The sequence below is a fragment of the Diadema antillarum genome, unplaced genomic scaffold, assembly GCF_040938485.1.
Source record: "Diadema antillarum isolate AM-2024a unplaced genomic scaffold, OU_Dant_1.0 seq00001001_RagTag, whole genome shotgun sequence".
Lineage (NCBI taxonomy): Eukaryota > Metazoa > Echinodermata > Echinoidea > Diadematoida > Diadematidae > Diadema > Diadema antillarum.
In genome coordinates, this window is record NW_027271839.1 from 95,039 (window position 1) to 120,927 (window position 25,889).

Here is a 25,889-nt window from a genome sequence, read left to right on the forward strand (position 1 = left end):
GGCCCAAAGGCAAACACTCGACCTTTTTTGGTGGCCCGATCAGGCCACCAAATTCTTCTTTTCTGAAATTTCGGTGGCCCGACGTGCGTTTTTAGTGGCCCCGGGCCACCGCGCCACCGTTAGTGTCGAGCCCTGGTATATGGAAGAGATAGTTCAGGCTTACAGCTGAGGTCATTTAAAAAAAGAAATATACAACTTTTATAATATGGAGGAGAATGTGTAGGCAGACATTGAATTTGAGGTTTATCTGAAACAGCAAATGAAAAGTGAAAATTTAATTTTATTAGATATAGTAGCTCCACTCTCAGTGTGGTGTCCACAGCAGGCTGGCTCATACTAGATGCATATGACTCGTTTCTACTGAATGATTAAAGTTCAAAGTGATGAAACACCAAATTTTTCCTCTGTAGAAACATGTTGGTAGTGGGTGATGTGAAGTTTTGCACAGAGGGATGATTATCAGTAGAAACAGTGTGGGTAACAACATTCTTGAAGTCTAAAATTCCTATGGGATGATTCTGCATGTCATTCAGTGGATCATAAGGCATGCCATTGACCTTATCTGATCTTATCTGATTTGCAACTTTCTGGTTCACTACATTTTGCAAGTTCCCTCACATTACCTGCTGTACCTGGCATCACCGCATATTTTATTGCTCAGTAGAAACATGTTGGACAGAAGCAAGATACAAGGTGATGCAGGGGACAAAATTGTAGGTGATGCGAGGTGATACGGGGTGTCCATAATAGAAACACACACTTAAATCAGAATAAAAACAGAAACAAACCTCGAGAAAAAGAAAATGTCCAACCTTCAATAATGGTTGTAAACATTAGGTGTATGGAGATATATAATACAGTATTTTCAGAAAGTGCCCTTTTTTAGGAAATGTTTGAAATGTCAATTTGTAAAGGCTTTTTCTTCCTGTTGATTGTAGAACTCCCTTTATGGAATATCTTCATTGCATCCAAATCATTTTTATAAGAACCTAATTCTTCAGAACGTTGTCACACCTATACACCACTGCTGTAGAAGGATTTGGCTTTATGATACAGTATCCGTATGTGCTAAATCTGTTTCCAGGTTGACACATAAGCATCTGTAGGCTTCCTACCAGCAGGACACTACTGAAAAAGGGAAGAAGAGTGAACATCTCGACAAACTGTCCAGGAAGGATGAGGCTTCCAAGCAAGCAGGTACTTGATGAATATGACTGGTCTCCCGACTCCTAAACAAGTAGCTTTTCATTAAGATTATTGAATAAAGGAACAGAAGTCAGGATTTTTAGCTCACCTGAGCCAAAGGCTCAAGTGAGCTATTGCGATCGCCCTTCGTGCGTCGTCCGTCGTCCGTCGTCCGTCGTGCGTAAACTTTTTACATTTTCATCTTCTTCTTGAAAACCCCATGACCGATTTTCATCAAACTTGGCAGGTAGCATCCCTAGGGGGTTAGGAACTCAATTTGTTAAAATGGGCACCATGCCCCACCCAGGGGGCCCCCAGGGGGGCCCAAACCCCCCAAAATTACGGAATCTGTAAAAATCTTCTTCTCTAGAACCAGAAGTGATAGAGCGAAGTTAATACTATGAGTTAGTACATTGATGACTGTAGTTTCAAGTTTGTTCATGGCAGAATCAGGGGTGCCCCCCTTGGGACCCAGGGGAGGGGGTGGGGAAGGGTTCTAATGGGGCCTAAATTGTACATTTTCATCTTCTTCTTGAGAACTCCATGACCCATTTTCACCAAACTTGGCAGGTAGCATCCCTAGGGGGTTAGAAACTCCATTTGTTAAAATGGGCACCATGACCCACCCAGGGGGCCCCCAGGGGGCCCAAACCCCCCCAAATTAAGGAATCCGCAAAAACCTTCTTCTCTAGAACCAGAAGTGATAGAGCTAGGTTAATACTATGAGTTAGCACATTGATGACTGTAGTTTCAAGTTTGTTCATGGCAGAATCAGGGGTGCCCCCTTGGGACCCAGGGGGGGGGGGGGTGGGGGTGAGGAGGGGTCCTAATGGGGCCTAAATTGTACATTTTTATCTTCTTCTTGAGAACCCCATGACCCATTTTCACCAAACTTGGCAGGTAGCATTCCTAGGGGGTTAGGATCTCAATTTGTTAAAATGGGCACCATGCCCCGCCCAGGGGGCCCCCAGGGGGCCCAAACCCCCCAAATGAAAGAATCTTTAAAAATCTTCTCTAGAATCAGAAGTTATAGAGCTGAGATAATACTATGAGTGAGTACATTAATGACTGATAGTTTCAAGTTTGTTCATAGGAGATCCAGGGGTGCCCCTCTTGGGGGTAGGGGGGAGGGGGGTGGTTGGAAGGGTCCAAATGGGGGCCTGAATTGTACATTTTCATCTTCTTCCTGAAAACCTCATGATGGATTTTTGTCAAACTTGGCAGGTAGCATCCCTAGGTGGTCAGGATCTCAATTTATCAAACTGGGCACCATGCCCCACCCAGAGGGCCCCAGGGGGCCCCAATTCCCCCAAATTAAGGAATCTTGAAAAAATTGGGCCCTTATTGTACATTTTCATCTTCCACTTGAGAATGCCTCGTCAAATTTTGGTAGAGCTGTGAATAATTTAGATTAGTGACTGCGTGAAAGGTGAACTTGCTATACTCAGGTGAGCGCTAGACCCACGGGTCTCTTGTTTGATATTAAAGCCAAAATGGTCTGCTGTGTTTGTAATGAACTTTTTAATTCAGTAACTTGTCTGTGAAGGCATGCTATTAGGATCTGCTGATGTCTTGACTTTTGATATGTTCCCATTCCACAGAGATTTTCTCTCATCGGTCACTCATCAGAAGCTAAGTTTATTGCTTCCGGCCACACACTGAAGTGTATCAAATCGCAGTCCGATAGGTCCGACTTGTGTTGGTCGACTATCAGTTCAGTGTCAGATATGTCGGGGGAGGGGGGGGGGGATGCTATGAGGCAAGATAGTCTGATGAGGATCACGGGTGACATGTCTGATGCTTGTGTGATAGTCGACCAACCAAGTCAGATTCATCAGATTGCAATCCGATACACTTCGGTGGGTCGCCGGAAGCAATGCAAACTTGCTTGAGACAAATGACCAATGAGAAAATCTCTGTGGAATTGGGGTATTATGTTATGCCCGTCTTCTAATGACACCTTACTAGTACCATTGTCGTAACTTTTCACATATAATATGCTTCGTTGAACTCATAAGGTTTGCTTTAGAGGAGCAAAAGTCCTGAAGGTGAAACCATTTCTTCTTAGGTAGTGGATAAGAAATTTATAGGTAGATAGCGTGTTGATGTGAAATAGGGTGTATTACAGATCGAAAGAAATCATGCAACGACTACATAGGTAGAGAATTCACTGATCAGGATGCCCTGTGATCTTCTGTTGTTTATATGGAACATCAAAACTATGAACTTGGAAGCCCTTATTAGCAAAAATGACCAGCTTTCACTCTCATGTGGCATTGTGTGGTGTTCTCAGAGATTTTGTATTGGCAACATTCAATCAGTCCTCATATTCACTTGTCATGTTGCCTCCACCTAAATAGTGGGCCGAATGCATAAACGCTAGCAATTGCTTGTGCTAGCCTTTTACTTGAATCCGTATGCATAAAAACAAGCAATTGCTTGAAAGCAGAAGCTTTTGCTAGCAAGCACAAGCTATTGCTTGCTGCCCGCAAGCAATTGCTTAGAGACCAAGCATTTGCTGAAAAACGTATGCATAAAACATACCATTTGCTAGTTCTTGCTAGCAATTGCTTACGATTTTCCAAGCTCTGTAAAATGAGCTTGAGCTTTTGCTTAAGCGGAACGTTTCCTTTTAAGTATCATTTTCATATTTATGAAAGAAAGACCACACTTGTGAAGGAGTGGTATAAATCTACCAGAAATTACTCATAAGTAGTGTAAGAAACTTATTCATTTCAACAACGGGAATGTCCAGTGTTTAGCACACAAAATGTGATGAAAAACAGGTAGGATGTCTGACTTCGGTGGAGAGCGAGGAGACCTCTCTCCACGTGCGATCTGGCAGATCCGGGCTGCTGTAAGCTTTGTACAAAGAATTTAATTTTCTTTCATTATTTTGTTAAAGCCGAACAGTGGTCCATACAAAGACATGAAGATGATAATATTGGGACTTGAATCTTTGCTTCTTTGTAACAAGGATTTTATAATAACCATTATTGTCATAACAGGAGCACACCGTAATGAAGTACAGTGGACTCCAATTATATAACAAAGTCCTCCGGACAGGCAGTGTTCAAAATTTTGTCTTAAATTCATATTAACAACTAGAAAAGCACTCTGAGATCGCAGACCTCCACCAAGCAGCTACTTTCCACCGATGATCTTGCTCTTCCATAGAGATCAGTGATTACCACCCACTGAAAAATCGCCCGATTTCCCAATATAGAAGCCTTTGTTATGTCACAAACCCTCAGCTGCGCAGTGCGCCTCGCCCTATCAGAAACTAGAGCACGCACTTAAGTGCGCACATGAATACCTCAAAAATATGCAGCTTGAACTCCCAAGTTCATTGACCCTTCCTGCCAAAATATCGAAAATCCGTCATAAAATCCATAAACATTTCCGGATCACTACCAAAATTTAATAATATGTTCCTTGTGTCATTCTCAACCTTTCCTGCAAGTTTCATCCAAATCCGTGCACAATTTTTTTTTTCTCAGTTATTTTGCACACAAACAAACAAACAAACCAACAGTAATGAAAGCATAACCTCCACCCTTGGCGGAGATAATGAAAAATACAAATAGAGCTGATAATGTTGCGGCTTGAATTTTCACTTTGTTGTAACCGGAATTTCATTATAACCATGTTCGTTATAACGGGAGTGTGGATAATTTTACCTACATCAGGTGTTGCTGAGGGTGTTCCCCACCTGGGACAGGACGAAACAGAAGCACACAGCTCTCCGCATCTCTGTCAAGTATGGACCGGCCTTCCTGCGTCTTCTAAAGGTAAATTGTTGTGTTTATTAACCTGTTGAAGACCAGTCCCAAGTATACTCAGGCAGGTGTCTATGGGAAATGCATGTTATAGCAAAATTAGCTCGCCCTCAACCGTTTAATTTTTGAGAATGCTCCTCCACACCTGGGGTGCAGGATGGGTGCGGGAGCAGTCGTCGCCTATATCATTGAAAACTTGATCAAAATGCAAGTGATCATATGACAAATTAGAATGAATGTTTCTTATTTTATTTGTAGAATATGTCAGAACTATCATTGGCATCATTCCCGGACAAAGTTTGATATGTGGGAGTCTACACGTGGTCAGTTGGTCATTTAGGGTCAGTCCGTACGTTAGGTGGTTGGTCTGTTGCAAAGTCCATGTACATGTTGTTCAAATACTTTGTTTTTTTTTTCCAACCAGTGCAATGGTAACCACAATATTCATAGAACTGTTTGGAACCAACTTTTTTTTTTTTTTACAGAGTTTTATGCAGTTGGAAATTTGAGGTAACTTTGCATATATTTGAGTTACCAACCTTTGAACTTTACATTTTAATTCTTATAGATATGGAATCCGCATTTCATTTCCCTCTTTGAATGGGGTTAATTCTAGTTTCACTGTGGGATGGTAGGTGTTAAAATGTGTATGTCATCAGAGAACAGAAACAGAAACAAGAGCACCAAATTACTATAGCGGAAAGGCTGGCTCAAATCCATATGCAACCTGCAATACGTTCTGCCCCAACTTCCTATCTTATCTCCAACAAATGGCTATAACAGTCACTACTTCTGAAATACTTTTTATTATTTGATTAAGTTAATCTGTGCTAATGATTGATAGGTGAAAAAGATACCTTGGGTCATAAAAGAAAATGTCATGTGTGCTTCATGGATGTTTTGAAATACAGAGTGTGAAGTGCAGTGAAAGATGTCTCTGTTGTATTGATATCTCCCTCTTGATTAGATCTGATATGTCTAATTTTGCCACAATGTTTTTTTAATGTTTTCAGAGCACTTCCTCAAAGATGCAGTCGCAGGTAGGAGACTCTCTTCCTGAAGTCAGGAAACGGGAACTAGAAGACGATATGGTTGTGCTAAGAAGCTCCAAGAGATTGAAAAGATCCTCCAGTGCTTCCAGCCCTGCAGCATCCCTGGCTGACTCACCTTCTGCAGTGGTGGAGGATAATGGTGGAGTTGGCAAAATGCACTTTGTGGGAGCATCATGCAAGCAATCTACTACCCAAAGTGCAGCAGACATTCCAAAGGGAGCTGGAGGGGAGATTCCACCTTCCAAACCAGATGGTGTGAAGGAAGAGAAGGCATCATCTGATGATCACATTCCAAGCCAAGATGTGAGAGGCAAAGAGCATTCATTATCATCTTATGGACAAGGGGAAGACATCCAGCGGCAGTATGTCTCAGAAATGCCACACGAGGGTAAACTTTCTACAAGTGATGAAGCAGCAGACATGGAGGCAAGGAAAACGCCTAACCCAGCAATTAGGAAGAAAAGAGAACTTAGAAGCAGACACAAGTCATTACATTCCATGAGGGAAGCTTCGGGAAAGAATTATCACCCTTGTGAGTCTGAAGATAATCAGGAGGAACTCAATGTGAGAAGATTTCCATTCAAGGAGGGAACAAATGGTTTGTCCTCTGCAGGAGGTACCGGTAGTGTGCCAAGCATCTCTGGAAATGATGGGAAAGTTTGTGTCAGTGAGACATCAGAGGAGTGTGAGGAAATCAAAGCCTATCAAATTCAAGTTGGATATGTGGAGTCAGATGAGTCCAGTGATAACTTGAGGATTGCAATGAACAGCGACCCCATGCTCTCTGCGGCGAGCTCAGTTGGAATGAGCCAAGATCTTCAAGGCAGTGAAGACTTACCTTCTCACATTGAAGGTCTTCGCTTCCAGAGTCTTTCAGTTTGCTCTTTAGAGGAAAATGAGAAAGCTCAAGATGGAGAGAAGACCTTGCTTGACTCCTCATCACCTGTGGATAGCTCTCTGGCAGAAGATGTTTCCCCAATGTCTGCCACCTTTGACAGTCTTCTTCCTGGACTGGAAATGCTGCAAGTCTGCAGACGGTCACAGGATGCCTCTTGCCCTCAAGACTTGGCTTCTCGACTGGAGGTAAAATGTGACAAGGTCAAAAAAAGTCCCAAGAAAAAGAAGAGCAAAGGAAAGAAGTCCAAACAGGAATCTATGATATCCCCTTCAATTATTGCAGCAGGCAAAGGGTGTCACAAAAAGCCGAAGCAGACTCCATCTCCTGTGAAAAGTCCAGTCTTTGAGATGGGGCCTCCATTAAGTAATAGGGTTAATCTGAACAAACCAGTCACGTCTCCATGCCATGTTTTCCTCAAGGACAGTCTGAAGTACCCAAGGATGGGTGAACTACAGGAGTTAGGTCCATTGGAAACTTCGTCAGAGCCACAGGATAAGGGTCTTTTGACCTTTCAGGACAATCCAAGCACAAAGACCTCTCCATCCAATGCTAAAGATGGTACTCCAGCAGTGTGTAAATGTCCAGCTGTCACCCAGGAGAAAGTGACCAATGAGAGACCAGGTCAGGACACACAGGAGCAAACTAAGGGCAGTAGGCTCCTTTCTCCAAAAATGTTTATCAATCAGTTCCTTGATTATCTGGAAGGTGAACCTGATGCTATGGTCGGCAAGACTGCGAACAGTGGGGAAAGTAAGAGCACAAGGAAGGACTCGGTACACAGTGAGCCTAGGAAGCAACCCAAGAAAGAATCACATTCTGATGGTCGAAGGGGGCGGGGTGGATGGGAGGCATCTCTGAGACAGTGTCCTCAGAAGATCACCTTGTTTCAGCTTGGTCAGACGCCTGGCACCAACGGTAGCAAGTCCACAACCAAGGACAGCCTGAAATCTCCTGTCAAGAAAGGAACCCCATCCAAGAAAAAGATGGTCTCGGAGGTAAGGCTCATTGCTGTACTTACGGCTTTTTCAGCCTACTTGCTAGAAATTAAGTCTTCAAGCTAGTCATACCAAAAATACTTTCTCAGTATGATATGCCTGTGATTGTAGTAGCCAGAGGGATGTAATCAATATGTCAGTGTACGAGTTTCGTTTTAATCAACTACACTAACACAACTTGTGATTATTTTGGAAGGTAAAGATTGAGAAGGATCTTCCATCTGAGACCTGTGTTGTGACGCCAAAGTTGGAACTCATTAAACGGAAGAAACCCAGGGAGGTGGCAAAGGTAATTCCTGAAATTAATATTTTCAAATTTTAAGTTATTTTACATAGCAGCTAGATAATTAAGCAATGAATGCATGCCTGTGAGCAAACAGCCATGAGACTGAGCAGTGAGGATAAAGTGTCTATTAAGGGAATAGCTTCTGCTACCAAGAGGCTTGAACTAGGGACCTTGTAATTGATATCTCATGCCCTGCGTTCACATCATTCCTCGTGACGCGGGGACTTTCTCCTCGAAAACCATAATGTGAACGCTCACTGGGACTTGTCCCCTCATCCCCTCGAAGCAAGTCGGGTCTAGAGACAATATGTGGAGGGAGAGTAACCTTTCCGTGAGGCGAAATTCAAAGCGTCCAGCTGTTTTCATGAAATGTGCGCATGCGCTATGCCTGGTTTCAAGTGGCAGAGCTCACCGCAAGCCCCAATTGCTTCCACAGCTCAGGGACAGATGAGTTAGCATAGTGTGGACGGTCAGTCGTAAAAAAGGTAAGATCTCTGGTGACTGTCCCCGCAATACGGGGTCTAATGTGAACGCGGGAATGGTCTTTTCCACCCAGCTGCAGCAACTCATAATAACATCATGGTGGACTATAGATTATAACTAAGCAATGCATTCTTTGTCCTGAATAACTTTAAGTGATAGGATTTGGATTACATATCCCATGAGCTATTTCTGTGATGATTTTATACTTTGTTATTGATAGAAATAAATCTTCAGCATTCAAGCCTCATAAGAACCATGTGTTACCATAAATTTTTGATGGTTTACTCTATTATGTGACATATACCACAAATTATATATTTGAAAGGAAATCTATGAATACCAAAATGAAAGCCTGCATTTTGTATTAGTAAGAAAATTCAATTGATTTGTTGTGTTTGATTCTTAGGAATGTTGTTTTGTATCTTAGTCTTTCAATAGTGAAAAAGGCTTGAATTGATTCATAAATAATCCTGAACTGCATGCTTTTTGTTTCATTCTTATTTTGCAGCCATCATCACTGGACAAAGATGATAAGGATATGACAGCTAAGGCAAAGGCTAACCAGAAGAAAACCTCCACACCAGTACAAGAGAAAGAAGATGCAGCCAGAGATGAGGTGATAAATCAAATAGCACGTGTAAAGATTATGATCAAGAATTCAGTCTTTGTGGATCATGGGGTGTCCCCTGAGGGGCCCTGGAAGGGGGGGGGGGGGGGGCAAAATTGGAGCCCAATTCTCACATTTTCAACTTCTTGATAACTTCATGATAGATTTTCACCAAACTTGACAGGTTTAATCAAATTCTCAGGGTGATAGGATCATCTTCTTTTTTTTTTCAATGAGCACCATGTTTCTCAAATCCAGGAATTAAAAAAAAAAGAATTCATCTACAACCAGAATGATGTGTGGATCCAATTTTCATCTTCTTTTTGAAAATGCATATGATGGTAAAAATTTACATTTAACTTAGGCAAGAATTTTGCTAGGATCATAGAAATATATATTTCTACAAATTGGCCCATGCTGTACATGGGGGCCTAGAATCCTCAAATTAGAAAATGTCGATAAAGTTGTCTTCTATAAAACCATAAATATTCTTGAGTAAGTACAATATACATTAGTGAATGTGCTTTTAAGTTTGTTTATAGCAGATCCAGGGGTAGCCCCCTTGTGGCCAGGACCAATTTTGTAACCAGATTTTATAATTTGATCTTCTTTCTTTTTTTAATAAATCAAATTTCCTATGAACTTGGTACTAGATTTAATTGCCTGTATGATATAGAATATACAAATGGACACCATGCCCACCTGGAGTACAATCCCCAAAAGCTCCCCAAGTTTTTGATGTTCTTCATGGGTAATAGTCTACAAGGTTGTGTGGCAGGTGAATTTACAATACTCGTTGAGTGCGAGACCCCCAAGTCTCTTGTTAAACTATCCAAGTTGATTAATGTGTATGTTTTCATTAGCCCTTTATTTTCTGTACCTTCTTTCTTGTCACTTCCTGTAGTCCTTCCCAAGAGGCCAGCTGGTACTGGGCAAGATGAAGGGCTACTGCTGGTGGCCAGGGAAGGTCATTCATCACTATGACCGCAATATTCCAGACTCGCCCCCTCTGCTCTCCAGATGGGTGCAGTGGTATGGGGACAACAAGGTGTCTCTTGTAAGTATATTTTAAAATCCACCTTATTAACATGGTTTTGTGTGTGTGACTGATTGTTGTAACAACATGCTACTCAAGTACTTTTAAGCTTTACTGCTCAATTACCTTATTTTACTTGAATCTAATACCAACTGTAAGTGACAAATATTTGTGACAGTTGTCTAGGACTGATTTTTAAAATTTTCTTCCCTTTAAGCGGTCTGTGCTGTATATATGTGTGGAGTGAGGCCAAAGCTATGCGTAGATTAAGTAAGGATATTGTATTGATACTCCATTTGCATATATGTCAATGAGAATCATTACTTTTGTTTTGTAGATGGATTATTTTAACCCGTTACAAGACTACCTCTGGGTATACCCGAGCAGGTGTCTATGGGATATATGCATGTTAAAGCAATATGAGCTACTCAATCATGGGTTAACAATCATCATAGTCTCATTTTGCAGGAGTTCTGATACAGATTTGTCCCAACTGCAATGTATGAATGAGTGTGGTTCATAATTGTATAATGCATTTTTTTTTCTTGGGTATTTACATTTTGAGACCAAATGATCTCTCTTTGTTGTAACTGACATACGTCTTTTGTATATTAACCAAAGTGCAGATGTTTCATAATTGCCTTAAAAAAAATGTTAAAGCATTTTTATCTAAGCAGGAGGTCTAATTTTGGGAGATATCATAATATCACATGATTTGAGGAAAGTTGTCAAATGACATGTCTTTCAATTCTGCAGGCATTTTTGTTTTTAATTTGTTGTGGTTAAGATTAAGGTTTGGCCACATTTTCATCATTCTGTCTCTTTACAGCTGAGCCTTGGTCAGATTGTGGACTTTGAAAAGTTTCCCGAGTACTTCAGCAGCTCATCATTCCAAAAACTCTCTCTGTATCAGAAGGCCTGCTACCAAGCTCTCAATGTAAGTCATTCACCTAACCCCTCCCTGATACCTCAAACCAATAACTCATCAAACCATCACCCCACCATTCCCACTTCTTTCCATTGTTATGTCATGCCATCACTTCATAACCCTTATTACATAATCTTATCTAACTCATCACGCATATCCATTCCCTCATCTTTCCACCATGCCATCATCCTCTTATTATGTTTCAGCATTACTGAATTACCCCATCACACCCTCGTCACACCCTCCATGATCTTTTTTTTTTCAATACATCTTCCCATCATCCTATCAGCTAGACCATTACCCCACCCCTTCCTCCCAGAACAAGATCTGTATATTTGACCCATTACTAAGGTCTACCAAGTATCAAATGAATGGATATCATGTCTCATAAGCAATGAGTTGAGTCAGTCTTCAAAAATGATGTATCTTGGCGACTCAAAATGAATTTTCCTTCTAGATATTGAAAAAAACAAAAACAAACTCAGTTCACTGAATTAAATGTGTCATAATATCATTTTGCAGTCCTAGTGTAGCATTACTGCAAACATTCAGTCATAGGGTAGTAAGAAAACATATTTAGCAGCTAGGTATTTCTTCCAGCAACCTGCCCCCCCCCCCAAAAAAAAAAACAAAAAACAAAAAACAAAAAACAAAAAACAAAAAACAAACAAACAAACAAAAAACAGAAACAAAGAGAGGGGGAACTTCAAGGATGTCATCCCCATTATCCCATTATATTTCAAAGCAGAGGATGCTAATTGTTTATGAATTGAATATGAGCTTTTCCAATACCAGCAATCATCTAGCTGCCTCAAGAATTTTGTGTGTAAGTCAATGTAGGGCCTCTAGCTCCTCTATTGCTCTCCTTTTTTTTTTTTTCCTCCAAAGGTTGCGGCAGAGAGATGTGGCAAGGATTTCCGCAATGCCAAGCCTGACGACCTCCCAGCCGGGGCGGGGGCCAAGGAGAAGCAGGAGAAGAAGACCAAGATGCTGCTACGGTTCCAGGAGATGAAGGAGTGGGCCTTTGGGGGATTCCCCTCAGGGGGAAGTACCAGCATCAGACCCTCAGAAGGTGATGTGGGCGTGTGTTGTGATGTGGACTATATCATCTAGTTGGATTCTGTTCCTAATCCTTTTCAGTGCATGATGTTGTTGTGATATGTTTTTGGTTTTGTAGTAAAAGGTGCAGCTGAGTTCAAGCTCGAAAGGTGAGACTCAAAGTCTCATGCACACAGTCGGAGGGAACCCTAAAAACAGGTTCCACAAATCAATTATATGTTGCAAATCTCAAAGATAATCTTGACACATGCATTCTGTCTGTGTAATCTACAGACACTGACTAGAAGTATACATTCAAACTCATCACTATGTAGCCAACATCAGAAAATTAGAAACACAAATGAAGACAGTCAGAGGGCATTCATGGCCATTGTTATGCAGGAGATTTTTCTCTCACTCATTGCAGTTGAAAGATGGATTACTGTAGAAAAGGTGTTTGAGAGTTAAATTTTGACTGTCATTTCATACGGGAGATTTAGAGTTTAATGTTCATATTCTTTGACCTCCTGCAGAGGAAAAGCAACCACCACCTCCACCTCCAGAGAGCCCTGCCCCATCCAGCCCAGTGGGAGAGAGAAGTGGGACCACACTTGGCAAGAGTAACAGTAGGAAACAAACAGAAAAAGAAGTTTTCATGGATGTCAGAGGTTAGACTGTTAAACGTTTAATTCTGAAGTGGGTTTGGAACTCCCTGATTTGATTTGTGACATGGAGCAAACTCTTGAATTAGAAGAAGGTGGCCAGTGGATTGGAAAGTGCAGATATGGAATCAAAAATATCCTATAAAATTTGCATTATCTTTAAGCCTGCTTGTCTATGTCAGGTTTGTAGGAAAAATTTGGAATAAAATCTAAGTTTGTAACTAGTGCACATTTATGTTTATTTCACGGTTGCTTAGAAAAGGAACAATCTACAAAATGACGATTATGGTTACAGGTTAAACAGCACATTGTTTCTGTCAAAATCTTCATAAAGAAGTAGCAGCTTCAGTTGCTTTGATATAGATGATTCACTTTATTATTAACAACAGTTTTCAAATTCCTGAAGTGTGGATTTCATAGATGGCCATTCATATAAACAAAAAATAATAACATATTCCATTATTGCCATGGAAGTCATGTTGCACAAATTTGACTAAAAGATACTTCTGGGCAGAATCTGCCCCTCTCCGGTTTTAGCATAACCAAAAGAGCCTGGCCTGATTAGGGTTAAAGTGATGTTTGGCATATGTACAGCAATATGCACATCACAAATATCTCATGAAAGCACGCTTATTTCTTTTATTTTCAGAAGAAAGAATGAAGGAATTGCGGGATGGAAAGTGGACAGTAGAAGGTATGTAATGTTTGGATCTTTCACACTGTCTTTGCTATTCCAGAAAATTTTACAGAAGTGTCAGTAAGATATGGAGACCTGGTAAAAGGCTGAAAATCTGAACAGTTCTTTATAAATCTGATAATTGGAATTTTTCAGTGTATTTGCATAGTTGTTGCATCAGTCATTTTGTTTGATAAATCTCAAATACATTCAGGGAGTGGGTTTGAGGGAAGGTATGGAGCTTGTACTTATAAAGAAAGGGTTGTATGGTCACACAGTACGTAATCTTTAATTTGAATTTTTCTGCTTACCATGTTTAATGTGAAACTGACACAAAACTTTTTAGAACAATTGGAATCACTCATATTGTCTTTCTTTAGATTGCTCATCTCTTTTAGCACTTCATAATTTATTATTTTTATTTATTTGATTGTTAAACTTACTTTGTTTGATTTAATTACACTAAAATTATTATTAAAAAAAAAAAAACCCAGATATTTCAGTGAAAATGCTTGACTGTTTGAATTTTTTTTTTTGAAAGCTGTGAGTTTTTCCAAATAACCCTTCTAGCTTTTTAAACTTTCCAGAGATCTGTATTGGGTGTGGAAGTCTGTCGCTATCAACCAAGCATCCGCTCTTTGATGGTGGTCTTTGTGAAGTCTGCAGGGTGCGTAAACTCTCTTCAACCTGGCACTCTTGATGAATGCAGCATAAAGGGAGCCGTATAGCTGTAAAAATATCGTCCAAAGATTCTCAGAAGCTCATTGGTTCTCTTTGTGACCTTCCACAATGTCAATTTTCAGACACAACACTGCAGAGATCTTTTCATGATCACTGGAAAATTAAGGCCACCTCCTCCTCAGTGTGTATGGTCTATCTGAATTCCAGTACAATTCAAACACACTGCAGTTTATTCACAACAGCCTAGATTACAGAAATATCATTGTAGTTGAACCTTTGTTACCCATTAGACACTTGGAAAGTGGATATATCCAAGTGATATTTTTGTTTTCTTCTTCGTCAAACTCTTAAATTCCTGCTATTAGTCTTATTCGCTCATTGTTAATGATTTGCAACACTTGAGTGATAATGAAATACACTTCATTGTCAACAGAATTCACCTCTTAATAGCTTCCACATAATAGTATCTGTGAGTGTTAGTATTCAATGTTGATTCTTTATGGCTAGCATTGATTGGACTGCATAAATATAAGTTCATGTAGACTAAAATTTAAGGTGATTTTTTGCACAATTTGACAGATTTCTACATGTATTTTTTCCCCAGATCGAGTACCTTGAAGTGGCATATCTCTATGATTGTGAAGGGTATCAGGTAAGCTAGAAATATATATATATATATATATATATATATATATATATATATATATATATATATATATATATATATGTATATATATATATATTTATTTATTTATTTGTGTGTGTGTTTTTTTTTTTTTGTACAGTTGCTTCTGTCAACAATTACACTTTGAAAATCACCTCAACCCATTCATGATATGTGTGTTTAGCTAAGCAAACTTATTACTTACAAGATAAAAATGGGAATTCACAGTGTATTTGAGTGGCATATCTGTGAACTAAATTTCATATGGAACATATTGCTTGATGTTTGCCAAGACGATTACAAAGAAAGCATTCATTATATGATATCAATTAATATTTTAATAGATGTTGAGAATAATTGTAGAGTGGTACGTGTTCCTATCTCAGGCTCATTGCTGTATTTGTGCTGAGGGCAAGCAGATCACCCTGTGTGGCAACCTTGGTTGCTACCACTCTTACTGCACTGACTGCATGAACTTCCTTGTTGGACCACTGGAATCAAGGAGGGTAAAGAAACACACACCATGGATCAATCTTTCCACCTTTCCTTTTCATTCCTCTCTTGATTCTCGTACCAGACTTTAGAAGTCAAAATTTTGATATTAGCATTGGTTATCAGTTTAATGTCATGCTCAAGAACAACACCTAAACGACAAAATGTCAATGATTAATACATCATGGCTTATACCAGACAACTATGGTCCCAGGGTACCTCCATGTCAGACATTTTTCCATGTGTTTATCCTAGTTTTTTTTTATAGTTTTTTTAATAGTTTTTTTATTGAATTGTCCATTTTGTTCCATGTTTTATCTTCTAGTGCTTGATAAAGAAGGCATTATAGGGCCTACTCTACCCCTGTTGCTTAGATGGATAAGGTTATGTTATGTTTCTTCCATGTGCCTTATTGCAGTCATGAAGGTGTTTTTTTTTTTCAACCAGAAGTGCAACACATATATTTTATTTAAAGTCAAGCACTTGTAGACCTATTATGTAAGGTTACACAAGATTTTCATTTCATTTACTCAAATTTCTTCTATCTTCCAACATCAAACACCCCCCCCCAAAAAAAAAAAAAAACAATAAAAGGAAATCAGGAAAGGAAATATTGATGGTTGCTAGCATATTCATGATTAATTCCTCCCTTTTTGATTGTGATTTTTTATCAGAAAGGTCTTGATAAATCTTTACCCTCCCCCTACAAATTTCCGTAAAAGCACTTACCTCATACCATCTTCCTTTTCTATGATCTACCCAATTCAGGTATCACAACAAGACCCCTGGTCCTGCTACCTGTGTTCATCAATAGATTGTCATGGTTACCTGAAGAGACGGGTTGACTGGCAGGAAAGACTAGTGGAGTTCTTCAACCAGGACCAGTTCATGGAGTTCCCACCCCTCCGTGTGTATAAGCCACACCTACCTGCAGAGAGACGGCCAATCAGAGTGCTCTCGTTGTTTGATGGCATCGGCACAGGTGAGCCACCGCTGATGAAGTATGCATGAACATCAAAGGTATCAAAGTATTGAGTGTGTGTGTGTGTGTGTGTGTATCACACCCTCTTGTGAGTTTTTGTGCATGGCTCTGTGTTTGTAAGTTATGAACCATGAAATGATGGCTCCATACAGTCAAAACAAAGGTCCCATTTGTGATCTCCAGTACTGTCTCTTGTTGCATTTTGTTACTCAGGCTGGAATTACACACTGAGATGTAACCTTCTCCAGGTATACAGGACTCATCTCCCTTTGTACTACTACCTCAATCCAACATTTACAGGGCAAGGTGTAGATCTTTTTTATGCCTCCGCCAACGAAGTGGCCGGAGGCATTATGTTTTCGGGTCGTCCGTCCGTCCGTCCGTCCCGTTTTGTTTTTGTCGATATATCAAGAACCATGTGGTGGTTTTACATCGAACTTGGTATGAGGGTATATCCTGGGGGGATAATACTTTGTTTGGATTTTAGGGTCACAGGGTCAAAGGTCAAAGGTCACAGGTTATTTTGTGAAAAAAAAGGTTGAAAATTCATGTTTTTCTCCATATCTCGCAAATGGTTCAAGGTATCTTCATGGAACTTAGTATATATGCTTGTTCCAATGGGCAGTGATTATCTAGGGAAGTTGGGGGTCATGGTTCAAAGGTCAGGGGGTCAAACGTCAAGGTCAACTCCTCAAAATATAACTACTTTCCTTATATTTATGCAATGCCTGAAGGTGTTTTTTTTTTTTTTTTTAACTTGATGTATGCATGTATTACCCAATATATATTTTGTGGGAAATTTCTTGCCAAAAGGTCAAAGGTCAAAAGGTCAAAGGTCAAGTGAAAGTGCTGAATTGCACTTTTTCCTCCATATCTCAAAAGTAACTCAAGGTATCATCATGAAACTTACATATTTATGCATGTTCAACCTAGCAGTGATTCTCTTTGGAACTGTGTGGTCAAAGGTCAAAGGCCAGGTTTAGATAATGCTATTTTCCCATTTGATACTGAAATTATACTTTTTCTCAATACCTTGAAAATTACTCAATGCATAAACTTATAAAAGGGTCAAAAGTCAAGTAAAAATCATCAGTTCCCCAAATACCTGCACTCTGACATTTTAATCATTCATCCAATTGAACCTAGTTTTAGGAAAGTGAACATTCAGCACATTTGTGGCAAACCTGTCATTTTAATATTTTGCCAATTGTGTGAAACTGTCATCACACATTGTCAAGACATTGTACTATAGACCTATTAGGAGAACCATGCATTATGGCGGAGGCATATCAGTCGCCGTAGCGATATATCTAGTTAAAACTTTCTTCCAGGAATGCTTGTGCTGAGAGACCTTGGGTTCGACGTCGACTGCTACGTGGCGTCGGAGATCAGCGATGAGGCCATTATGGTGGCCGCTGTTCGTCTGCAGGGGGAGATCAAGCAAATTGGCGATGTCCAGAAAATCACCACAAAGGAAGTCAGTTGTTTGGTCTCGTATTTTAAATTTATTCTGCTGTTTAGAATTTGAAGCTTTCAGTGCTCATTTTGTCATTTTCTGGGAATGTTAAGACTGCAGAAATGATCAGAGGAAAGAATGTACTGTTTGAATCGTAATAAACGGCATTCTGTTTCTTTGGTGACAAATAAACACGTACAGTATTCATGTTGTTGTGACTACCAGACATGGTGAGTGTATGGTCCTCTTAAAGTTGCCATAAGTTATCAATGTTAAAAATTTTAAAGTGCTAGGTAGAGGGAAGGTATAATATACTGTTGAAAGTGTTGCCTTCTTAATTTTTAACAGTTAGCCCATTGAAATTGATATTAGCTTGTGATCTTATGGGTGAACAAAGTGCTAGGTAGAGGGAAGGTATAATTTACTGTTGAAAGTGTTGCCTTCTTAATTTTTAACAGTTAGCCCATTGAAATTGATATTAGCTTGTGATCTTATGGGTGAACAAGGAATATCCCAAAAATGCATGAAATATGCACTGCAGAGAGTGATTCTGAGAATTTGTTCATATTTTACTCATAACAGCTTCATGTCACATTTTGCAGAAAGTTATTATGTTAGTTACTGAACATTACTTTATTTACAAAAATACAAGTATATTGGATGTACTTAACCACTCTCCTTTGTACATTAATTTTGACATCAGTTTTGTGTATAGTGCAATACAATACTGAATATACCCCTGTATGTATGTTATATAGCAATTGTATGGCCAAAGAAATAATAAAGATAATAATTATATAATGATGATGATAATAATGATAGTAGTACTAGTAGTAATAGTAATAATAATAATAATAATAATAATAATAATAATAATAATAATAATTATTATTATTATTATTATTATTATTATTATTATAGTTGTTGTTGTTATTATTATTATTATTATTATTATTATTAATATATCAATTCATTTTGTGCTTAACATATGATGACCTTCCCCACTTCCTGTCCTAAAGCTGGCTTCCTGGGGACCTTTTGACCTCCTGATTGGAGGAAGTCCTTGCAATGACCTCTCGGTGGTCAACCCCGCCCGTAAAGGTCTGGAGGGGGGCACGGGTCTCCTCTTCTTTGAGTTTTACCGCATCCTCAAGGCCCTGGAGCCAGGCCCAGATGACCCCCGACCTTTCTTTTGGCTCTTTGAGAATGTGGTGCACATGGGTCGTAAGGACAAGCAGACCATCTGTCGATTCCTGGAGGTGAGGTTGGCAGGCTTTGACCCCGCTGTCATTAGAGATACTGTTTACAGGGGGAGAAGGTGATAAGGGGGTTGGGGTTTAGGCTGATATCTGGGCTCCACATGCATAGAATGTTGCTGCATGGTAGTAAGTAAGAATGCTGTTTTTGCAATAGTTTTCAAAATGGTATCAAAATATCAAGTTTGAGATGGCTTACCTAATCAGTTCTTTTTTCTTTTTCTTTTTCTTTTCTTTTTTTTTTTGTTTGTTCCAGAGCCTTCTGATGTATACAGCAGTGATAGATAAACAACATTATTATGTATACATCAACTGGTCATTATGTGCAATTACGGTTGAAAGTGACATTTTACCAAAGCCCATGTTACAGGAATGCACAATTCTTGGTTTTTGTGAGCAAACTTTCTTTGTAACGTAGAACCTTTTGTTTCCTGTTTGAAAATAATGATTTGCCTAAGACAGTGAAAAAAAAAGGAAAAAGTTGAAAATGGTATTAGCTTTTCGTGAGATAAATAGAAATCACATTTATGACATATTAAAGAGCATACAATTCTAAGCGGAATTGAAAGTTTATTTGATTAAAATCGCTTTTAAAATGGCCGAGATATCCAAAAACAAAGCAAACAAAGTGGTCCTAATAGAAGGTGGGTCCCACCTTTTATTAGGACCTCTTTGTTTTTGGATATCTCAGCCATTTGAAAACCAATTTTCATCAAGTAAAATTTGAATTACTCTTAGAATTGAATGCTCTTTGATATTTCATAGAAGTAGTTTCTAATTATCTTGCAAAAAGTCAAAACCTGAATAATCATCTCAACCAAAACTATACCATCCCTTCAAAGGTAATTAGAAGTAATTGTTGATTTGTGTTATCCCAAATCCAACTTACTTGATAGAAGTCAATATTACTGTGAAATAGATTTTCAAAAATGACCCGTAAAAAAAATAGTGAAATGTAAAAATAATAGTAGTGAAATGTTTAAAAAAAAGTATATCAAAGTTTTTGTTCTTACCAATGTATATTGCAAAGTGCGGTGTGTAGTCATAAATGCTGTTGGTTGATTGTTGTGGAGTAGCCCAAAATAGGGCATACCAGTGTGGACTTACTTCTTTCTTGCTTTCATCTTGCCTGTAGTGTCATCCGGTGATGATTGATGCCCGCCATGTCTCCCCGTCACACAGAGCTCGCTACTATTGGGGAAATCTTCCAGGGATGCATCGGTAAAACCATCACAAATTTTATTGACTTGTACAGTCATCAGTTCCTCTTTCTCAAATTTAAGTACAATCTAATAACTATTTTGTTAGTGCAGGTGAATTTATTGAATCTTGAATGAACCCATGAATTTCTTGAAGCATGGATGTGTATTGCGTGTTGGCAGCAAGAATTCACTATCAATAATAATCTTTACCCACATGCTGTTTAGCTCACCTGAGCCAAGAGCTCAAGTGAGGTATTGCGATGATCGTCTGGCTTCTGGCGTGTGTTGTGCATAAACATACAATTTCACCATAATGTCAAAATCCCATGACAAATTTTCACCGAACTACACATGTAGTATCCCTAGGGTAATAGGCTCTTAGTTTCTCCAAATGGGCACCATAAGCCCTAAAAGGATTAACAGTAAAATAACCCAAAATAAAATAAAATTAAACAAAACAAAAGCTCCCAGCTATCAAAAAGTGATACAGCTAAGTTAGTACTATGAGAACCAAATTTGGATGTATGTACCACACAATTGTCTCCCTATTGCTCCTTGGAATCTTTGTAGGTTTAATGTGTGAATGTTGCCACTGTTGTGATTATGAATTATTTCACTTTTTATCTTTTTTTTAAGGGGGAGGGGTTAGTGTTAATGGTGTGAAGGGTTGAATGGCTGCTGTGAATCTCTAAGTGAGCCTGTATGAGATGACATGTACAATATTGTACAGGCCTCGAAATAGGATTTTGGAGGGGCAAGGCCATTTAGAAAAGGGCACTTTTTCCAAGAGGCCAGGGCACTTAAGTCAGTCAGAGGGGCACCAAGGCCACATTGGAAAGGGCATGTTTGGTGTTTATGAAAAAAGAAAGAAGAAAAACAAACCGAGAAAAACAAACAAACACACACACACACACACACACACACACACACACACACACAGTGCAACACACAACAAAAACCTCTTCCCTACAGCTGTAACACATTCCCGATCTCCGCGTTTCTATCAGGTGAAACGACATTTTTTAAAACAGGAATAAAACAACAGTAGGTATTGATTGAAACTCGACACCCTTTCAGGCCAGCCAGGCCAGGCTGCCATGAAACTTCAAAGCACATTCCGACAGCTGGCTGGCAAAACCACAAGGCAAAGGAATTTGCACACGCGTGTAGATTGCTATGATTAGTCTGTGACAGACAGTTCATGACCTCCAAGAATGCGCCAGTACGCGCGGTTTCTTCTGTTGATTGGTCTCTCTCTCTCTCTCCACCCCTCCCCATTCCCCAGTCTGGCACACCTTGGCATCGTGGGATTTTTCTTTTTTCTTGGTGAACTTGGAGTTCACTCTTTACTTCTCTATCTGAATATGCGCTGCCTAGCTAGTACATACTCGCGGCCGCTGCGCTGCGGAGGCAGTCGGGACGGTAAAAGCCGGTCGGGCGTACATGTACGTACACGTCGTCTCGTAACTCGGGAAGATACTTTGAGTTTGAATCAGATATATCGGGACGCGAGTGAACTGAAGGTATGATATTTGAGATCAGGAAAGTTGTTCAAGCTTATTAAAGAGACTTTGAGAAAGGGCATATCATACGTCATAAATAATAACTTTCATTCTAAAAGGGCACCACGGCCCCAAGAAAAAGGGCACATTTTTTTTGGCCGTAACTTCGATCAAAAAACAAAAGGCATTGCGGCCAACGAGAGGGGCACCGACGGCCATGGCCATCGGTGGCCATCGGTTAATTCGAGGCCTGGTTGTATATCTCTCTTCATTACAGCCCTTATGTGGCGGCCGCAGGGAATCCCCTCATCCTTCAAGAGTGCCTTGAACCTCACTGTGACAGACAGGCTCAGGTATGGTTAGTGATTGAGAGTGTCTGTCTTTACATTTCCATATGTACTACCAGGAGGAGATAAACTGAAAGTCAAACTTACTGTTTTCTTTATGGCAATTAATGATTAGATATCTAAATATAGAAACTAGGCTTGATTCCTGGAAGATAACTTTTGATATTTTTTGTAGAGACACTGCTGTGCTTAATGTTTTCTAGTGGTTGCATGGATTACAGGATTGATCAAAATGCCTGTCAATGCAATCTTACTCTGAATTATATCAGTTAATTGTATGAAGAGAATGTGAAAATGTTTTTACAGAATATCGTCAAATTCTTTCCCGTGACAGATTGTTTTTGATGAACGTTAATGCTGTAGATTGAATGAAAAATGCAGATAGCGTTATATGACCCTTTAACACTCATCTGTTATTCTGCTTGCCATGGATGGTAAGAGAGAATATATGTGGAATGCCCTTCCATAGATTACAAGTGTAAAATAAATAGGTACGGGATAAACAGTTTATGCTGTGATGTTACTTTCTGTGTGAACAGTTCTCCAAGGTTGCCACCATCACGACGCGATCTAACTCCATCCGACAGACCAAGGATGCAATCCTACCAGTCATCATGAATGGCAAGGAGGATGGACTCTGGGCCACAGAGCTTGAGAGGTACAAATTAAAGTACAGACACAATTTTTCATGTATGTCATATATGAAATTTTAAAAAAAAATTGTTATTTTTAGCTAATACAAGTAAAAGTGTGTTCCCATACCAAGATATATTGAAGTTAACATTTGTTCTTTTTTATTTTGGGTGGTTTTAAGACAAATTTTATGTTCATACAGCTGAAATATGAAATTTTTGACATTTCTGTCCTGAATAAGAAATTGTGAGAGCAGAGTCAACTTGCTGATTTGAATATTTGTAAGGACTGGTCAAGAAATGCTTTTCGAAACCATGAAATATCAATATGTCATAACTTCTTATTTCGTATCTGATTTTTGTCATATTTGTATTGTTCTGTAGGGAATATTTTTCTCTATCCTTTGAAGTTTATTTATTTTTGGGGTGGATTTCCTGTGTATGTATAAACATAGGCAGCATACATTTGTGGGGGCATAGTGGATAATATTCTTGACTCCCAATCAGAGGACCCAAGTTCGATTCTCGCCCAGTGCTTATATGTCCTTGGACAAGATGTTTTTACCCACCATGTCCCTCTTGACCCAGGTGTATATTGAATGAGTACCTGGCAACACTAGGGTAATAATAATAGCAGGGCCCTCTGGTAGAGCATTGGCAACACTGAAGAGGCTACCTGCCCTGGGTAAATATGACCTTATGATGATGATTATCATTATTATTATCATTATTATAAAATTATTATTCTGCATTGAATCACTATGCATGCATTTTGTCTCTGTGTGTCTTCCCAGGCTCTTTGGTTTCCCAGATCACTACACCGACATCGGTAACCTAAGTCGCACCAACCGACAGAAGCTGTTGGGAAAGGCTTGGTGTGTGCCAGTCATCAAACACCTGATGGCACCACTCAAGGACTACTTCTCCTGCAGGCATCAGGAATGACACTATATTGTGAGTCCTACTGCATCATTGCACTCACCTCCACCTGACCCTACCTCTACCAGACCCCACTGCCACCATACTCTAATTCCATTCACTCAACCTCCACCTGACTCTACTTCTACCTGATCCCATCTCCACTTGACCCCACCTCAACCTTACTCAACCTCCACTTGACCCCACCTCAACCTTACTCAACCTCCACATGACCCCACCTCCATCTTACTCAACCTCTACATGACCCCACCTCCTGACTTCACCTTCACCTAACCCATCACCTCCACTGAACCCACCTCCACCTAACTCAACCTCTATCAAACCCCACCTCAACCTGACTCTTGATCCTTTACTAGACCCTACCTCTAACTGACTCCTCCTCCACCTGCATGACCTGACCTCATTTCTACCAATCTCAACCTCCACCTGACTCCTCCTCCACTGATACCACCTCCACCCAACTCAACCCTTTCTGGACTCACCTCAGCCTGACTCATCCTCTGTCAGCTCCACCTCTATTTGACTCTGCCTCTTCCTGATCCCCCTTCTTTTGGTTCAACCAAACCCCTTTTCACCACCTGACTCCACCTCTAGTCATCCTCTACCAGACTCCACCTAACCCTGACTCACCCTCTATGAGACGTTACCTCCTGACCCAACTTCTACCAGACCCCACCTCAACCCGACCCTACCACTTGACTCCATGCGTTTTCACCTGACCCATTACGTCCACTGATTCCACCTCGATCCACCTGACTCAACTTCTAGCAGACCCCACCTCTACCTTACTCAAACTCCAACTGGTCCATCACCCCCACTGATCCCACCTCCACTCAACACAACCTCTACCAGTCCCCACCTCAACCTGACTCCATATACTTCCACCTTACCCATTACCTCCACTGACAAGGCACTTCTACCAGACCCCACCTTAACCTGACTCGCCCTCTACCAGACCCCACCTCTACTTGGTTCAACCTCCTCCAGACCCCATTTCCTCCCAATTCAACCTCCACCTGACCCTCTCTTTACCAGACCATATCTCTACATGACAAATCCCATTCTAGACCTTGTCTTAGATTCATACTGCCCACACTTGCCTGCTGCCAAACTCAATTTGGCCCACATCATAGCAACCCCCCCCCCAAAAAAAAAACAGCCACTCTTCACAATAGCACATCTTGCCACTGCCACACCTTGCCCCATATATTTGGCCATTGTACCTACTGCCTTCATGCTGACATTGTCCATAGAAATGAAGATATTCAACATTTGCAGGGAGTCTTGAATGATAGTGCACCAAACCAGCTCACTTTATGCGTACAAATTTTCCAAAATAGTGTTATAATTTCACTTCTTCTGTTTTGTTTTGGTTCAAGCAGTCAGAATAGCTGCCATTTCTTCGTTCTTTTACTATGTTTGCTGTAGACTTTGCTAGATTTTTTAGATACACTGTATTGTTTACAACTGGTTTTCTTTTAGAGTTCCGTAATCATGCGGGAGATGCAAATTGCAATCTCATATAGAAGATTTTATCATTGGGCATTTTCTCAAGTTTTTCTGTTGTTTATTTGCATCATTGCTATCATTTTCGCTGCCACGATGTACGCTCTACATGAATACAATCCTCAACTTGATTTCATAAAAGTCACAAGTTGTCTTTACCTGTTGCAAAGTGTCAGTCACTATACATGACGAAGTTGAAACATTATTTTACCTGACCTTTCCTCATCTGATGCTGAGTTCTTTCTGATTTCTACAATTCTAAAAACCGAGATCAAAATGGCTACACTTCTGCTTCTGTTACTGCCCAATGTGATGATATCTGTTTGATTTGATGAAGCCCTCTATCTCTTCATGATGATATGATTTTTTTGTGTGTGTGTGTGATTGAAACAGAAGAACATGTAAAATTATCTCAAGAAATAGTGAAGAGCTATTACACAGAAGTGTAAAGGAAATCTATTATCAAAAATTTGGCTGTTTTCATGTGAACATAATTATTGATCAGTACTTACCATTAGAGTGTTTGTATTTTCTACATAAACATTCCAGTGAGATAACCATACCAAGGGTATTTCTCACCATAAGTTTGTTATCTGTATTACCAG

At 39.9% G+C, this 25,889-nt stretch overlaps 1 protein-coding gene across 1 annotated transcript; it reads left to right on the top strand.

Moving 5' to 3' along the window:
- Positions 1 to 1,121: 1,121 nt before the first annotated feature.
- LOC139742456 (DNA (cytosine-5)-methyltransferase 3A-like) lies at positions 1,122 to 24,718 on the top strand. Its single transcript, XM_071652994.1, has 21 exons — positions 1,122 to 1,197; positions 4,875 to 4,976; positions 5,978 to 7,909; positions 8,106 to 8,198; positions 9,187 to 9,294; positions 10,190 to 10,342; positions 11,151 to 11,258; positions 12,138 to 12,321; positions 12,821 to 12,955; positions 13,599 to 13,643; positions 14,213 to 14,292; positions 14,911 to 14,958; positions 15,357 to 15,476; positions 16,231 to 16,444; positions 17,776 to 17,921; positions 18,920 to 19,159; positions 20,292 to 20,377; positions 22,138 to 22,213; positions 22,747 to 22,865; positions 23,634 to 23,771; positions 24,547 to 24,718. The coding sequence occupies exons 1-21, from the start codon at positions 1,177 to 1,179 to the stop codon at positions 24,716 to 24,718; spliced, it is 4,320 nt and encodes a 1,439-aa protein (XP_071509095.1). The 5' UTR covers positions 1,122 to 1,176.
- Positions 24,719 to 25,889: the final 1,171 nt, after the last annotated feature.

Bases quoted from the DNA above. Each gene is read 5' to 3' on its own strand.
- LOC139742456 (XM_071652994.1), top strand. From the start codon at position 1,177: ATGAGGCTTCCAAGCAAGCAG. The intron at 10,343-11,150 runs GTAAGTATATTT...GTCTCTTTACAG, and splicing joins GGGACAACAAGGTGTCTCTT to CTGAGCCTTGGTCAGATTGT. The intron at 20,378-22,137 runs GTAAAACCATCA...TCTTCATTACAG, and splicing joins AATCTTCCAGGGATGCATCG to CCCTTATGTGGCGGCCGCAG.